Genomic DNA, 18,048 nt, shown 5'->3' on the forward strand with positions numbered 1-18,048 from the left:
GGTCCCTGCCTCGCTCCAGCTGGGGACCAATCCTCTCCCCCACCCCCACATGCCCCCCTGTGCTCTTGCCCCTGGCCCCTGCCTCCCTCCAGCTGTGGACCAATCTTTCCCCCCCCACATGCCCCCCTGGGCTCTTGCCCCTGGTCCCTGCCTCGCTCCAGCTGGGGACCAATCCTCTCCCCCCCCCATGCCCCTCTGTGCTCTTGCCCCTGGCCACTGCCTCCCTCCAGCTGGGGACCAATTCTTCCACCCCCCACATGCCCCCCTGGGCTCTTGCCCCTGGTCCCTGCCTCGCTCCAGCTGGGGACCAATCCTCCCCCCCCCCACATGCCCCCCTGTGCTCTTGCCCCTGGCCCCTGCCTCCCTCCAGCTGGGGACCAATCCTTCCCCCCCCCCCCACATGCCTCCCTGTGCTCTTGCCCCTGGCCCCTGCCTCCTTCCAGCTGGGGACCAATCCTTCCCCCCACACACATGCCTCCCTGTGCTCTTGCCCCTGGCCCCTGCCTTCCTCCAGCTGGGGACCAATCCTTCCCCCCCCCCACATGCCCCCCTGTGCTCTTGCCCCTGGCCCCTGCCTCCCTCCAGCTGGGGACCAATCCTTCCCCCCACACACATGCCTCCCTGTGCTCTTGCCCCTGGCCCCTGCCTCCCTCCAGCTGGGGACCAATCCTTCCAACCCCACTGTGTCTCGCTGTCAGGGTAGATAACAATCAATGATTTTTAAAAAAAATTAAAAAATTGGATTTTTTCATTTAAATTGGATTTTTTTGAGAAAATGCTTTTTGAGAAAAAAACCTATCTAAAGATGAGATATCTTTGAGCTATAACCTATCATAGAATAGGGATGATACATTATATTTCTATAGTATGAGACAATATATTCATGTAATGTTTGAGAAAAGTTTTGTAAATGAGTTCTAATAGTTGATGGATTAGGGACCCAATCTTATGGGGTTCCACAGGCTTCTCTATAGATTATTTAGGTTCATCTTTCCATCTACCCAATGGGACTCAGTGCTCAGTCTAGAAGACACCATCAGAGATGCTTAATTTTTCAGTTCTCAAACTGCGGATTTGGGTCTCCAGAGGTAACATGCTTGTTAACAGCAAAAATGTTTTAAAATAAATAAATAATATGTAAAGGTGAGAAATAACTGACCTCACCTCTATTGTCCCTTTGCAAATTTGTGTACATGGAGTCAATCCCTTTGTACCTCTCTCTAAAAGTGCAAAGTTTCAAAAAGTTCAATGACTAGAAGACTGTTGGGGGCAGAATAGATCTGGACAAGGAGAAGAAGTCTGGAGATAAATGTGAGAAGTGAGGGACATATGCTTTTTTGTTAAAATATTATATGTTTGCTGTTGAAGAAAAAAATCCAGAATACTTAACGTTGTTTTCGTTAAATAAAACAATTTAAATGTCTGTCTGGTGGTGTTCTCCTCCTAATACAGCCTGGCAAGAAAATCCTCCAATTATTAATGATTAACCTGTTGAATTGGAGATCGTTCACCTCCCAATGACAATAAATATCTGCTTCAATTACCTTTGGTAAATGAAATAACCAATCATTCATTTTCTAATATAGCTGTAAAACTAATCCGAAAAGTTTTCAAAATAAATCACTGTTTAAAAATGTATAGTGTGTACCTTCTAAAAATGAAGCCTACATCTATCTCTGAGTTGTGAAGAATATGTATTAAGGTTGTAACAACAAACAAGAATGCACATTTATATAGAAAACCATGATTAAATCGAGACTTCCTGACTAGTGATTTAAATCATGATTTAAATCAAATGCACCCTGTCTGCTGTGCTCTTGCCCCTGGCCCCTTCATTCCCCAGGGGGCCCCACAAATATGTTTGGCGCCGGGCCCACAAAAAGCTAATCCGGCCCTGTTTAATACAATCATAATAACCATTATATTTTTCATCTGCTGCGCCAAATGAAAACTCCCCTTTTAATTACTTCTGTAATAAACAGCCCTTGTACGCTACACTGGAGTTTATGGTGAAGGGAGTGTCTTTATTGCTGTAAGGTCGAAGGTTAAAGCCAAACCTCTCTCTGTTCTCAGCTACAAATCAAACAGGGACCAAACTGCGTAAGTTGTTAGTTCTAAGTCCTGACTGGTCAGCAGACATAGTGCTCCCCTTGTGACAGGATCCCCCGCGTGCAAACTGGATCCGGGGTACCACTGTGGCCCCTTACGTCTCCAGCCTGGGCTGTCTCTCACAATGCTTTGAAGCAGTAAACCCCATTGGGAGCTGTCGTCACTCAGCTCAACAGTAGGTGGAACCCCACACCCAGCTGGATTGCCTGAATGCTCCCAGAGCCACTCACACATCACACAGAGAAAGGCACCAGCCAATATCCCCCAGCTCCCCAGCCTTGCACCCCAGTGTAAGTTTATTGCCCAGTGTGGAGAGGACATGCACCAGCCAGAAATGGAAATCCAGCTGAGGTGAGAAAGGAGAGCTTGCCAGAGATGTGGCTTGTTACCGGGGCTGCTGTAAAGTTGGATACAGTGTTGCACTATTTAATGCACTACACTGTGGAATTTGTATGTTCTTGCAGCTGGATGGTGTGAGCTGAAATTATTTTCCTTAAGGGGAAGGCTGTCATTGCTCCTTGTTTTGCTGGGGAATGCATGGCTGGAGATCTGTAGCCATCAGTCACTCGCCTTCATACTGCTGCTGTTTCATGTGGCTGGGCCCTGCAGCCAGAACTCTTCTGTGGCAGAGTGGATCTGAGATCAGGATCAAGAGGGAATCTGGGGAGTGGCCTTCTGGAGCCAGAACGGGAGCTGCAGCTGCGATGGGAAAGGCGTGCTGGGCAGAGGCATCCTGGGGAAGCAGCTTTTTACTTCCTGAGCAACCAGATACAATGTTGTTACAGATCCTGACTCACATTGTGATGAGATACATTGTTACCCCTGTGTAAGGCAAACTGGTTACATGGTTGTAAACTTGCTTCTAACCAGCCTTGCTGCTTCATGGCATCCAGATGCTGTCAGCTCTGGTGCATGGGCTCAGGGGGAGGATCCCACTGCTGCTGGGTTTTTGTTGCTGGTGAACGTATTGCCTGAGAATTGCAGTCTTCAATCAGATACATGTGACATGCAGTTATTTTTGGCCAACAGAAGTGGCCTCCAGGGGCTGAGGTGGAAGTTGGAGAGATGAATCCCTCATCCCATGTCACTTGCAGCTGACTGTGCCAATGAGACAGTTCCCAGACTGTTTAGTGTAACAGCGGGCTGGGAGAGTGGGAATACTCTCCAACAAGGACACACACACACAAAACAAGGGTTGGGGGAAAGTGAAACAAGCTAGAGGCCATGAGTACAAATCATCCCACTTCTACTGAGTGTGGTTTCAGAGGAACAGCCGTGTTAGTCTGTATTCGCAAAAAGAAAAGGAGTATTTGTGGCACCTTAGAGACTATTGGTTAAATAAATTGGTTAGTCTCTAAGGTGCCACAAGTCCTCCTTTTCTTGGAGTGTTGTTTGTGTTTGCAGGCACCTCCCAGCCCTTATGACTGACCATGACCTCCTATTCACAGACCTAGAAGGCAACCTAGGATTGGACACCTTTGCAGCCCATTTTGCTAATAAGTGAACAGAGGTCGCACAAGGTCACTGAAGTCAAAGCGGGGAACAGAATCAGGGTCTCCAAATGGAATCCCAGGTCTTAGCTCCTCAGCCCCACGGCCTTGGCTGAAAGTGTCAAGTATCTGTTCATTGGTTCACCTGTTGCTAACGGTTACACCACACCAGAGCCAGCAACAGGAGACCAGAGCCCTGATCGCAAATGTTCTGCTGATGACTGGCAAACACTGGTCTAAGCCATTAGCACAGCCTGTGTCATGTTCCCTCCAGCAGCTGGCCCACACACAGCCCAACAATTATTCCCAGAGCTGAAGTGGTGTGGTGGGGATCTGAAGAGACATGATTTAAATCAGCGGTTTTCAAAGTCTAGGTCACAGCTCTGCAGGGTTCACCCCTGGCAGGGAAGGTGGCCGCTTCTTTATTTGTATCCCACAAGGTTTCATCTACATTTAATGGGTTATTTAGTTGCAAAGAAATATACAATGGAAATGTAATTACAGGGGTATATGCAATCTACATGTAAGATAACAACAAACAGCCTTTATTAGTTTTCATGAAGTTTCCACATCAGACATCTTCTCATCTTAACACAACCCTAAACTGAAGTGTGTGTTAATCTAATTACCAAGGCCTACAGAATGGAAAGGTAATGTAATAATAAACAACAAGATTTAGACAAGTAAAAACAATACACTTAACATCTCTGGTTTGATCTCTGTCTGCACCAGTGAATTGGCCTGAATACACATTGATACACTTAACCCTTCTTTGATATTCGGACACAAGTGAACTATTGCTCTGCTCTGAGCTGGTCTGTCAGAGTCACATAGGCAATGTATTTTGCACACTGTAATTGCCTTTGAATTACAAGTTCCCAACTGGCAAGAAGGAAGATCAGCATCATGTGGCCAGCAGAGCTCCCAAATTACTGGATTAGTGGAAAATTCACTATTTTCCCTGATTTCCATTGCTTTTGCTGTCGTGCTTCAAAAGGAGACAGCTATTCACAGACACACGTGTGACTCTTCTGCCAGCAAACATGCAGCAAAGTCAGCATTAGAAGCCTTGACTTCAAATGTCACCTCTCTTTTTTGTTCTTTATATTTCCATGCACATCACAACTCGTGTCACAAATACAACACGAGATCCCCTGCCCGAGATAGCAGAGAAGTATCAGACACTTTCTCCCCCTGATTACAAAGTATTTGAGAGGCTGCACAAGGTCACTTCAGGTGGAACTGGGAAAAGAACCCAGCTCTCCAATATGGAAAACCCAGGTGCTAGCCACTCATTCCTACTGCCTTTGGGTTGAATGCATAAAATAGATATGATCTGGTTAGCACCACTGCACAACAGAGCCAGGCACAGAACCTTGGAGCTCTGACCTCTAATCTGGCTTGTAAGCATTTGTGTACCTGATGGAACAGTGTGTCAAGTCCCCCAACAGGGATTGGCCTCAGAAATAATGGTGGGGGACCGGGGAGGTCATGTTACAAATCCTGCTGCTGTGGGAGTGGGGACTGAGGGGTTCCATGGGGTATTAAAAAAAGAAAACTAAAATATATAATTTAATTCACCCGCTCGTTGAAAATGTTATAAGCAATTGATTGAGGGGCAATGTGCCCTGAAATCCTGGTATTCCAGATTGAAAACATCAGTCTCAAAATATGGGCTGGGATTTTCTCAGGAGCCAAGTCCCCATTGAATTCCTGCCCTGAAGCCCTGGGGATTGCACTGGTTGGACAGACGTGGTCTAAGAAGCATTAGGGCCAAGCCCCATTAGACAGGCTGATTTGTTGTTAGAATGGTTGGGCTTTGCCCTAGTGCTGTCCTGAACACTCTCAGCAGCAATGCCTTCCGGGTAGGTATCTACAGTCCCAGTCCCTAGAAAGATCACCGAAGCAGTGGATCCTGAGAGATTTGAAGATGCTGCACTGTGGGACTCATGGAACCGCTGTGGTTGGTCCTTGCCCATGTACACCGCAGAACAGGTCAGACTGACCCAGGTCAGCACAGCCCAGGAGTTAGTTTTGCTGCAATCCAGTGTAATCCCAGTGGTAAATGACATGGACCCCTGAGCTGTCTGGAGCCCTTTTGTGTGTGGATTCAAGGTGCTGGGGGAGGGGGGGCGGAGGAGGTTTGTGCATTATTTAGCACAGTCACCTCCTATGCCGGCATCTGCGTTTAACCCCTTCATCCCAATGAGAAACCTCATCTCCCTGCTGGGCCTGGGATGTTTGTCAAAGAGTCTTTCCTTCCTAATGGCCGCACTTCATCACTGCTCAGTGCTGTTGTGGGGTGGCAGGCTGGTCTAGCAGTTTGGGCACTGGACTGGACCTTCGGATATCTTGGTTGTATTCCCAATTCTGCCACTGACCTACTGCATGACCTTGGACAAGTCACTGCCCTCTCTGTGCCTCAGTTTCCCTTCCCCACCTCTTGTCTACTTCGTCTGCAACCTGTTCAAGGTGGGCATTGTCCCTCATTGTGTTTTATGCAGGGCCCAGATCTCATTTGGGGGCTGTGGGGACTGCTGTGATCCAAATAAAACTAATAATAAGTTCTATGATACAAATCAGTAACAAGATCAACAGCTTGTAACTTCCCCATCTCCAGCCTGAAGGCAGCATTCTCACATAGACCGGCCTGCAGCTCTTGTGATTCAAGCCTCACTGATCATTTAACCGCTTCTGTTCTGTAAAAAGCAATTTTCCAATGTGCTGGGGGGAGGGGACTTGACACCTGGCTCTGCCCAGGCCCCACCCCGACTCCACCCCTTTTCCCAAGGCCCCACCCCAATTCTACTCACCCCATTCTGCCCCATCCCCGGAGGGTGCCAATGCTTACTCCTCCTCCTCTCCCCTCAATAGCCCCCACAGCTGAGCTTGACAGGCGGGAGGCATGGAGAGGCACTGATCAGCAGGGCCTGACAGCAGGACCCACGCGGTTGGCACCTATGATAAAAAAGTTCCCTTATTTCACCAGGGGAAGCTGGTTTTAATAAGGATTCCACTTCTTAGATAAAAGTCTCCCATGTCAGGTATCTTGAAAGACTATTTTTTGCCCTTCTTGCCACTCTCCCAGATCATCTATTTTTCAGTAGTATCTCCCATTCAATGAAGGCTTTGGAGAGCTGAATGATGCAGATACACTTGCAACAGGCAACTTCCGGTGAAATGAACCTTGTAACCAAAGTTATTACCATTAAATTTGACAGCAACTCCCTACCTTGTACTCCTGGGCAGCTTCCTCTGTAGGAACCACCATGTGAGCTCTGTGCACTTGGGATCTGTCGCACACCACACAGATGGGGGTTTGATCCTCTTCACAGAACAGTTTCAGAGCCTCCTGGTGTTCCCCACACACCCTGCCCCCTCCTGCTCCTTTCGCTGCCTGAAAAGTCAGCCCCTTTGGCTATTTCTACATTTGCCAGCTGCCTGTTGGGCCTGAGGTTTCTCTGTTGCAGTTTCTCTGCACTGAGGGCAGGAGGCGGCTGAGTCGGGTCCCTCCCAGCACTGGGCGATGCAGGCGCGGCAGAAATTGTGCCCACACTCCAGAGTGACAGGGTCTGTGAAATACTCCAGACAGACGGGACATGTCGCTTCCTCCTGGAGACTTTCCACGGGGCTCTCCGCAGCCATGGCTCCCTCTGGGCAGTGGGACAAGGTTACTTTCACTTTCCTGAGGTCAGGAAGGTAGGGGCAGGCTGGGGGTGGGGGTGCTGTACCAGCACTGATGGTGAAAAAAATCCAAATAAAAACAAAAAACAAAAGCCTGGCCCCCCAACTGCCCCAGCCAGGGCCCCCACAATGCCAGAGCCAGACCCCCACGCCTCCACCCCACTCTGGGCCCCATGCAACACCCCCCCCACACACACACACTGTCCATGCTAAGGCCTCCACCATACACCCCCACACACTGTATATACCAGCACCCCCTACTCATTCTGCATTCAAATCCCTCCCCCCATACACTCTGGGGACCCCCTGAAGCAACACCTCTCTGTGCCCCGCCAGAAACCCACACAGCCAGTGTCCCCTTTGCCCCTCTTACCCCCTCCCCCCCCCCACGATACCACCAGTCCAGTGTGCTCACCAGGACCCACCAACCAACACTAAGAGAAAGACAGGCCAACACACCGAGCAGAACTTTTAATATTTTTTTAAAAAAAGAAACAGAAAAGAAAAGCAGGGGAGCCGACCCGAGGTGCAGCCAGTACACACCCAGAGCAGATCCCCAGCAGACACCCCCTCCCAGGCTGGTGCACCCCAGATAACCAAAGACTGACCAATAATTAGCACAGGGCAGTGGGTGCCACTCCCCTCCCCCCACCAGCCCAGTCGAGCCACCCCCAGCCCAGCTGTGCCAACCCCCCAACTCGCGCAAACCCTGCTGCAGCCTCCGCCTGCCCCTCCCCCACACAGCCTGTGTGTCCCCCCGACCCCAGCTGCCCCACAACAGCCCCCCCGCCCCGGTGCACTGCAACTGCCAGGCCAGCAGGGCAAGGGCAGGTTAAATCGATGCTGCTCTGCTGCAGGTACTGCTATCCCCCCCTCAAACCACAACGCCCCGCCCCCCCCAACCAACAACCTCCCTGCCATGAACCAGGCGCAGCAAAGCAAGCTGGTGGCTGGGGTGGCCCTGCTGAAGGGGTGGCAATTCGGCAGCAGCCCCGGTGGCAATTCGGCGGCAGCCCCTCTCCGTTGTTTCCCAAGGCTGCAATTCACTTCACCTCTGGGTGCCCTAGATCCCACCTGCCAATGCTGACCCTGCCTCCTAGGCTGAATCCATTCATGGCTGTGTGGTGATGGGGGAAATGGCGATACCAAGGTGAGTAGATTTGGGCTGAATTACTCCACAGTCTGAGAGTGAGAGCCAGCTCCCTGCAGGGGGCACGGGAGAGAGAGGGACTCAGGCCAGCTCCGCATAGAGGGGGGTCAGGGCTTTAGCCCTGCAGCTTCTGCCGCTAGGGCATCTGGGGGTCCTGAACTGGGGGCTTCAGCCCCACGTCTTCTCCCAGGGTCCAGGGCTTCTCCCACCCACCCTGCACGGCTTCTGCCGGGGTCCGTGGCAGTGTTCCCTGTAATTTTTTATGTCCATGTGCGGAATGACTTTTGTTATGTGCACCAATATGGAGGTGTGTGGTAGGGCTGGGGCCAAGCGGTCTCAGGGGGGCTCAGGGCTGGGGCATAGGGTTCGAGTGCGGGGCAGGTGAGGGCTCTGGCTGTGCATGTGGGGTTAGGGGTCAGGCTGGTGATGAAGGGTTTGGGGTGCTGGCTGCCCCGGGTACTACCCTCAGCCCTCTCTCACCGAAGCAGCTTGGGGCCACTTGAGAGGTGCCTCTCCATGGTCACAGCATCTCCAGTGGCTCAGCCGGGGGCATCTGTCCCCCAGCCAGAGCAGGTCCGGGCTAGGCTTGGTGGGGGTCAGGGAAGGGGCGTAGCTGAGAGGGAATTTAGGTCCGGGGTTTCTCCTTTATCCCCACCCTGCCCAGCGCAGCTCCTGCTGGGGTCTGGAGCTTCTCCTCCCCCTAATCTGCCACTGCACCCATCCAGCCTGTGCGCGTAGGAGCCCTGCAGCACACCTGGGTGATTTCAAACGGCCTGGGGCTCCCGGCCACCGCTACCAGGACCACCGCAGTGGTGGTAGCCAGGGTCCCCAGGCCCTTTGAAATCTCCTGGGCCCCTAGGCAATTGCCCCCTTGCCCCCCCCAGTGGCCCCTGGTGGGTGAAAGGTGTAACTGCAGCACGTCTCTGACAGAATGTATTTTCTGCAGAGAAAAAGAAAATTCTGGATGGCACATGAATTCTGTGCCTACGCAGGGGCACAGAATCCCCTGAGCAGTGTTTGATGGCTTGTGTTGCTCTCCCTTTTATCTAATCCCCGGTAAATGCAGTTTCACCCCTTTTAATTATTTATTTTATTACTCTCATTGTTCTTAGTTCACCATCACTTTGGGTAAGACTGTGTAGAGGTATGTCCTTGTGCTACCTGGTTCACGACTGACTTACTTCGCCCATGTTCACTAAGGGCACTGGCCTATTGTTGGTTTAAAGCCCCTTAAACGGATGAATGTAGCAGCTTCCCTTTGTCCAGGTTAACGGTTACACATGAGAGCAAGTCACAATAGCAAAGAGAAGACCCGAGGCCACTCTGGAATTTTTGTGTTTTGTGTGTGTCCACACGCGCACCCAGTCACAAGTTGACTGATAGAGTTTGGAGCAGTGAGCAAAGGAAGATTTCTGAGGTTTTTTTTGGATGGGTGGGATGGTTTGGTGCCTCCTTAGATAATGGAAACAGAACTTCCTACATACTTAGTAAATACACTAGATTGTATGAAAGATACCAGACTCATCATCAAATTCTGCTCTCAACTAGAACAGTGCGCAGGGCCTTCAACATCAGCCATCCACTCGGGTCAACCTAATAACACACTCTTGTATGAAATCTCTCTCAGAGGCAAATTTCTACTGTAATTTTAACTAAACATAGATATACAGTAGTGATAACCCCAAGAAATCATATGGTACATCATGCCTCAAAGAATTATGATTTAAAACCAAATATGTTTGGGGTTCTTTTCGTGTTTTGTTTCTGAGCCTTTTAGGGGTGCATTAGATTCACATTTTCACTTTTTTTCCAAAACCACAAGTTAAATTTTTTTTATTGGTATACTTAGTGAAAACTGTGATTCTCAAGCAACCATTTGATTCCAGAAGCTTGTGCTTTCAGAATAAAAACACCAAATACTGCCACCCTCATGGTAAAATGGCAAGAGTCGGTAACACTGGTGATATGTATTTGGCTATCTAGACACACATGACACTGGTATCAATGACAATTGCACTGAATACAGCTAAGGACATGGTTACATTATGTTTCTGGATACCAGGCTGTAGCTTGCAAGCTGAAATTGCAACCATTGATTGCCTGTTACTGCTCTGAAAGGTTCCATATATCTGAAATGGCTTTATGTTCCTATGACAATTAATACCATTTTGGACTTCCAATATTATGAACTTTTTATACCTTTTAATTAAAAATAATAAACCTAATGTCTGTAACTAATCCTCCCATTCTGTGAACACTGAAGCATATGCTTTTTGGAGGTAGCTGCCCTGGGACATGTGTAAGGTGATCAGTAGATACTGCCAGGCTTATGGCCTGAGGACATCCTCATTTTTTGTACCTCAGTGGTGGCAACCCTATTTCAAAGCCTTCGCTGTCCTTCATTCTCACAAGTTTACTTTTTTTCCCTTCCAAACAGGGGCATCGTTTGCTGTGGGCAGGTGCCCCTCCAACCTTGGTTCCCCCGCCCGCAAAATTTTCATAGCTCTTTGCCAGGGGTTGTGTGAAAAACAGCCCCGTCAAATTTAGCCATCAGGTTTAGCTACCAGTGGTGGTTTCTGATACTATCCATATCACGTCTTGCTTTCCTATCTGAATTAACTACCCCCAACTTTCCACGTGGGTGTCTCATTCAGAGGGCCCTGCCTGCCACATCCCTCCTCACCCCCGCGAGACCGCCCCCCCGCCTGCCACTCACCACATTCTTCCTCACCCCCCCCCCGTGAAATGCCTGCCCGCTGCTCACTGTGTGCCTCCTCACCTCCACCCCATCCCCTGTGAGATCCTTCCCCCACTGCTCTCCATGACCCTCCTTTCCTTCACCCCCCCAACAAAATCCCCCCCCAACTGCCACTTGCCCCATCCCTCCTCATCCCCCAGCCCCTGCAAGATCTCCCAGCCCACGGGTCACTGTGTCCCTCCTCTCCTCAACCCTCCCCGCAAGACTGCCCAGCGCACCCTGTCCCTCCTCTCATCCACCCCCCTACCCACAAGATGCCTCTACCCATCACTCACTGTGTCCCTCCTCTCCTCCATCTCCTTGCCCGTGAGACTCCCCATACCTCACTCATGTCCCTCCTCTACTCCATCGCCCCGTGAGATCCCCACGTTGCTGTGTCCCTCCTCTCACCCATCCCCTGCCCGCAAGACCCCCAACCTGCTCCGCATCCTTCCTCACCCCTCCTCCCCGTCAAGAGCCCTCCCCCCTTGCTGCATCCCTTATCAATGCTGCCCTCACATGGGCAGGAGAGTGATGCAGTGAATGGTGGTGGCTGGGCAGGGCCTGCGGTGAAGTGGGGACAGGGCCTGGGGGGGCACCGGGGTGGAATGGGGTTGCAAGAGGTGGGACAGGGAACTAGCCTCCCCCAGGGGAAGCTTCACCTGCCACCCGTGTTAAGGCTGTTTTAGTGCTTGAGGGGTTCACGGTTGATACCTGGTGAGTGAAATCTAAATACAGAACAGACAACCAGTGGGGGGTTTGTGCCCTGCTTTGTAACTGCCCTGAGGTTGGACCTCACGTTCTTGAGCTGCCCACAACAATTACGGCTGGGACATGAAGGTGAAGGAAACAAGAATGGTTTGTAGTGTTTTTATTTTACAATAAGTAGGTGGAAAGCAGGAAAGTAAAAGGAGCTAAGACAGAGTTTAATGACCACAGCATATTGTAAGAAGATCCACAGCTACTCAGAGCAGTTTGCTTAATGGCACTAAAATAGCACCAATGCCCAGGAATTAATATAGGAAATTAATGAGTTACAGTCTCACTTTCAGAAACACATCATAAATCCCTCTGTCCCTCTCATGTTCCCTTTCCTTCTCCCTTTTCTTTCATACTCTCCTTCTCTACTCAGCATTTTTCTAGCCCTCACTTGTGATCCCTGTTTATTTTCCTGTGTCTTTCGCACTCTCCTCCCCACCACAGATCAACCCCCTTGGCTGCTCCCTTCTTTCCCCTGATTTTATACATTCCCCTCTTGCTGCCCCAGCGAGATCTAATCCCACAGATCTGCACAAAATGCGCCCAGCTGCTGCAGAGCTTCCAGCTTCTCCCAAAACCCTGATTGATTCAGGCTGGGTCCCTGCCCAGCCCCCACCTCTGCCTGTCCCCAGCCCGGCTGTTAGTTCTGCCCCCTGCCCAGCCCCCGCCTCTGCCCCTCAGGGCCCCTCTGCCCCTCCTGCAGCCCCAGGGGTTCCTCCCCCGCCCCCTCTGCCTCCTGGGGCTGCAGGGAGGGAGGGGGAGGAGCTTCCAGGGGCCGGGTAGATGGGAGTCCTCCAAGGTCATAGAGACTGGGGTCCGTGAGGCTAGAGAGGCTGATTTCCCGTTCCCCCTCTGCTGTGGGGCTCAGGGACACACGCGGAGCTGGGATCCCGGCCACATCCAGAGCCAGGGGCGGATTCTCTCCCCAGGGACGGAGCCCGGCGGGAAAGTGAAGATCGGGGCCTCGGCACCAGCATCGATAAATGTCACCTGCCCCCGGTCACAGTCCAGACAAACCCAGATCCTGCTGGGGGCCCGGCTCAGGGGCAGGGGGGTCTCAGGGGAGGTGAGAGCCCGGAACTGATCCCAGTCCCACTCCACTGCCCAGATCCCTCGCTCAGGGCTACGGCTGATCCCTCCCTTCCTCCCCACAGACTCTCTGGCCACCCCCACAGCCCAGTATCCCCCACCCCCCACCGCCACCTCCCAGCAATGTCTCCCCGCGGTGAATCCCCCACAGCCCAGCACCCAGGGCACAGAGTCAAATCTCTCAGGCTTGTCGGGCAGTCGCTGCCGCGTGTTTCCCCATCTCACACTTTTCCCACCCTCAGACAGGACGAGTTGGGGATGAGCCGTGTCTGGATCCAGAGTCACATTCGCTGGGGAGAGAGAATCAGAGCGTGAGGGGCAGAGCTCGGCCCTGGGGGAGGGTTTGATGGCGTCAGTGACAGAATCTGCCCCAGCTGGGGAGTGACTCAGGGAATCTCCTTCCTCCAGGATTTACCCATCGTCACCTCAGAGATCTCAGCACCAGGCTGGGGAGAGTCACTCCCCTGACAGAGACGGGTCAGTGACGGTGAAAGGAGCAGATGGGCCAGGCCTGGGACTCAGAATCTTTCCCCTCCTGCCCCCACCTCTGCCCGGGGAGGGGACTAGAGACTCTGGCAGCCCCAGCAGATGGTACAACTCAGTGAATATTGACAGCGCTTCCCCCCACCCCACCTTCACTCTCACTGTGTCCCAGCTGCCCCTGTGCTGGACTTTGCTATGGGGCCTCCCCACTGCACCTGGACTGCTCTGAAATGTCACAGCTCGGACAGCAACAGGCCACACGGTACCAGGATTGAACCTGCCCAGAATGTCACTGCTCAGCAGCAGTCGCAGCACGCAAGTACATTAGCCTGGGGCAGGGAGTAAGGGGGCTAAACAAGGGAAGGGGGTTCATGGTGGAAGCTACAAGTGTCAGGGGGCCAGGACAGATTAAGGTTTTGTGAGGCCCTGGGCCGCAGCAAGTGAAGGCCCCTTCCTACCCCTTCTGCCTGCAGAACCCCCCCTCCCCACACTCCTGCTGGGGAAATGGGGCCGGAGTGCAGGGGCGTGCCCTGCTCTGCCCACCTGGTGCTCCAGCTGCAGAGCAGGGCAAGACCCCGCACCCCGACGCCATTCTCTGGCTGGAGTTCTGGGCGGATGGAGTGGGGCAAGCCCCCCGAGCCCTGACCCCACTCTCTGGCAGGAGCACTGGGCAGGCAGAGCGGGTTGGGGCACAGAGGCGCCCATTTTTCTGGGGCTCCTGGGCACAGGCCACATTGGCCCAGTGGCAAATCCGCCACTAGGGAGGAGGTACGGAATAGGTGGCTGGTGGAAAGAGGGGGCGGGTCATGCCAGTAATGGGGAGGCTGACTTGACGTCCTGTTTACCAGAGACGGGACCATGCTGGGGTCATGGTGGATGGAGAGAGGAGAAAAGACACAAGCTCCCAGCGGTGATCACAGGAGCTTCCCAGACCTGTATAATGGAGCCAGGGGAGCCCCTGTCTGTGATCAAGGCTCAGTTCCTCTGCTTGAGACAGGAGCAAGGGTCTCACACAGACACAGTCCCTGCTCACCCAGTCAGTGTGGGGTCACTGCAGAGCTCCTGGCTTTCTTCATGGGGGAAAAGATGAAGGAAGAAACAAAGGGACACTGGAGATCGGACATCAGCACGGGGAGACAGAACAAACTCCCCCTGGAGAAGTGGCTGTGGAGGTGCATGTCCCACTGGTTCCGTACAAGGGGTGGCAGCGGCTGTCACAGATCTCTGCAGGGTACAGTGCACATGCGAGCGGTGGAGGGGCAGGAAGCATAGATTCAATATGCTATGGATTCAGTATGGTGTGGTAGGACATAGGCACAAACCTCACCTCACCTTGTGATGCGCCGTGAAATGAAGGGTTCTGGGGAGATCTGCCCTGAACAATCACATCCACTCCCATATACAAAGAAAATGAGGCACATTGCCTCATGGGAACAGATATTTGGACATTGATAAAATATGATCTTTAATTACCTTCTTCTATAGGTGCCACGGATCTTCTCCACCCTAAAACCAGCAACATAATTAGAGAGGAGAGCAGATCTGAACACGTATTGCATGATTCAATATTGTACAAACTAATACACTGAGGGAAAAGGAAAGTTATTCGTTCATCAGAACCTCCACTGGACTGCATGAGTGTCTCTCTCCCAGGGTGGATCTTCACTGCAGGGTTAGTCCAGAATCTTACCTGGCCGTTACCCCAACCTGTTTAATGCACAAGCACAAAAGCTCTGACTCAAGTTTGGTGGTGCTTTGCACCCAGGTTAGCTGGCAAGACTTTGGGTAGAAGCTAGAGCCCAGGTATCACTTTACTTCAGGTTGGTTACATGCCTACTCTGCAGTGTGGAGGGAAGATAATCATCTCAGGTGCTGATAGTCCACCAGGGCCTTCACACAATTCCTCCTGGGCCATAGTTTTTTGGCCAATACCTACTTTACTACTGTATTGCTTATCAATTTTTCAAATTAGCTTTTGGTGTGAAATTCATCCAGTTTAGTCTTTCCCCACGTTTTATAAAGTTACATGAACAAACAAACCTCAAAAGAATGATGAGGATGATGCTGATAAAAAAGCAAACAAATAACTAAAAAGGTTTTCTATTGCAACAATTTTAAAATTTAAATTTAAAAGCAAACAACCCCACCACAATTAAACAAACAGCCACATGAGTCTCCAAAATGGTACAAAAAGTTTCATTTTAGAGGAAAGATAATGATACTTACTTATCTCGTTATCTCGTTTCTCTGAAAAGGAAAGAGAAATAAATCAAATTTTTTTAGGCATTTCCCTTTTCTTACGTTTTATTTGTCTTTATCATCGATACGACAGTAAAAACTGAGAGAAATCAACATCTTCTTCAGGACATCAGACAAGAGGATACAGTGGTCCCTTCTGGTCTCACACACATGTGACTCTATTACATCTCAGTTTTTCAAATTAGCTTTTGGTATGAAATCTCTCCACTTTAGTGGTTCCCCACATTTTATACAATCACACTAACCCTTCCACAAAATAATAATAATAAAAAGCAAGTAAACAAAAAAAGGTTTCATATTACAACACAATTGTAGAAGTTAAATTTTACAGTGAACTCCACAACATTTTAACAAACTGCCCCATGAAGATCCAATTACAAAAAAAAAAATCCTTTTCAGAGTGTGGATAATGACACTTACCAATTTCTCTATCTCGTTTGCCTAAAAATTAAACAGAGAGACACATAATGTTTGTTAGGTGTTTTCCTTTTTTTATGGTTTATTTCTCTTTATCATCACTGTGACAGGTAAGACGGATTATTTCTATTCAATCTCTTCTTCAGGAAATCAGACAAGACCAGTGGTGCCCAAACTTTTCCGATCACTCCCCCCTTGCAGTAATGGAAGCTGTCTGCGCCCCCCCTTCCGTTACTGCACAGTTGACTCAGCAGAGGTGCTTGGGCTGAAGGGGGAGCTGGGGGCAGAACTGGGGATAGGGGAGGAGCAGAGGTGGCCTGGGGGAGGGGAGGGAATTTGGTAGGAACTGACCTGGGGGCGGAGCAGGGGGAGGACTGGAACTGTGGCAGGAGCCGGAGCTTAGTGGGAGGCAGGGGGCGGAGCGCAGCTGCAGATGGGATAGGATCTGGGCTGGGGGCAGAGCGGGGCTGGGTGGGGCTCCCTCCCCTCTCCCCTTGGGGGCTGGCAGGGATCCTGCCTTGCACCTGTTCAGGGCCGGTTTAAGAGAGGGGATTTAGGGGCTGCAGGCAAAGGGGGGCTCCCGCGAAAAGATCTCCAGGCTGCCAAAAGTGCAGATCTTTTTTCAGGGCCGCTTTAGCCCAGGGCTGTGGGCTTCAGCCACTAAAGCCCCTGCATTCCAGCCCAGCCCGGCGCTGGCGAGGAGGCGGCTCTACACGCTGGCATGTCATTCTCCCCTCCGCTGGGCTGGAGCTGCACGTGCCGGAAAGCTCAGTCCCACAGGCTTCCTTGACTTGCAGACACCGCCCCCGCAGCTGTGATGCCCTGTGATGGTGTCCCCTGAATAGATATGTGGGCACAGTTGGCAACGGGCTTTGTTGCAAGGATAGGTTCCTGGGTTAGTGGTTCTGTTGTGTGGTATGTGGTTGTTGGTGAGTATTTGCTTCAGGTTGCGGGGCTGTCTGTAGGCAAGGACTGGCCTGTCTCCCAAGATTTGTGAGAGTGTTGGGTCATCCTTTAGGATAGGTTGTAGAACTTGAAGAGTGGTCAGTTTGGATGAGCTATTACCAGCAGGAGAGTGAGTTTGTGTGTGTATGGGGGTGGGGGGGGATGTGAGAAAACCTGGATTTGTGCAGGAAATAGCCCAACTTGATTGTTATGCACATTGTGTAAAGAGTTGTCACTTTGGATGGGCTATCACCAGCAGGAGAGTGAATTTGTGTGGGGGGGTGGAGGGTGAGAAAACCTGGATTTGTGCTGGAAATGGCCCACCTGATGATCACTTTAGATAAGCTATTACCAGCAGGACAGTGGGGTGGGAGGAGGTATTGTTTCATATTCTCTGTGTATATATAAAGCCTGCTGCAGTTTCCACGATATGCATCTGAGGAAGTGAGCTGTAGCTCACGAAAGCTTATGCTCTAATAAATTGGTTAGTCTCTAAGGTGCCACAAGTACTCCTTTTGTTATTTCAAAGAACATTTTCTTTCTGGTTTTCTCTTACCCACATACTGAATAATTATCAATACATTATCCCTGATATTTCATGTGATACTCAAATTGATCTCTCTTTAATAATGATCATCATAAATAATAAAACAGCAAACAACTTAATGGAAAAGGTTCTATGTGGAGAAAAATTGAATTTACTGATTTCTCCAAGATGTTTCCCTAAAGAAATGAAATAAAGCAAACAGATGGAAATACAAATTATTTAAGAAGATTTCTAGTTAATGGAGATTTAAAGGAGTGTTTTCATGATATGAACGCCTGGCCCCTAAACACCAAACATTTCATTCATGGTTTTACTAACCATGTGGCCACACTAGAGTTAAGTGTCCAACAGTAACTGACTATTTTCAAGGATTTACAAA

General features: G+C 50.6%; 2 protein-coding genes and 1 long non-coding RNA gene across 3 annotated transcripts in view; 1 reads left to right on the forward strand and 2 right to left on the reverse strand.

Moving 5' to 3' along the window:
* The window catches only part of LOC142069119 (butyrophilin subfamily 2 member A1-like), a 206,338-nt gene that overhangs the window by 85,580 nt on the left and 102,710 nt on the right, over window positions 1-18,048 (reverse strand). The gene's annotated exons all lie outside the window — the stretch shown is intronic.
* The window catches only part of LOC142069118 (butyrophilin subfamily 1 member A1-like), a 31,463-nt gene continuing 25,441 nt past the window's right edge, over window positions 12,027-18,048 (reverse strand). Inside the window, exons 5-8 of the mRNA XM_075119497.1 lie at window positions 16,181-16,201; window positions 15,728-15,748; window positions 14,975-15,007; window positions 12,027-13,308 (exon numbers count right to left, since the gene is read on the reverse strand). Of these exons, the coding sequence (XP_074975598.1) occupies window positions 12,794-13,308; window positions 14,975-15,007; window positions 15,728-15,748; window positions 16,181-16,201 (590 nt within the window). The 3' untranslated portion in view covers window positions 12,027-12,793. The remainder of the gene's footprint in view (window positions 13,309-14,974; window positions 15,008-15,727; window positions 15,749-16,180; window positions 16,202-18,048) is intronic.
* LOC142069123 (uncharacterized) lies at window positions 13,301-16,228 on the forward strand. The gene is made up of 2 exons (XR_012664965.1): window positions 13,301-13,820; window positions 14,350-16,228. It is a non-coding gene; the product is annotated as an uncharacterized LOC142069123 (long non-coding RNA).

Source organism: Caretta caretta, chromosome 14 (genome assembly GCF_965140235.1).
Source record: "Caretta caretta isolate rCarCar2 chromosome 14, rCarCar1.hap1, whole genome shotgun sequence".
Lineage (NCBI taxonomy): Eukaryota > Metazoa > Chordata > Testudines > Cheloniidae > Caretta > Caretta caretta.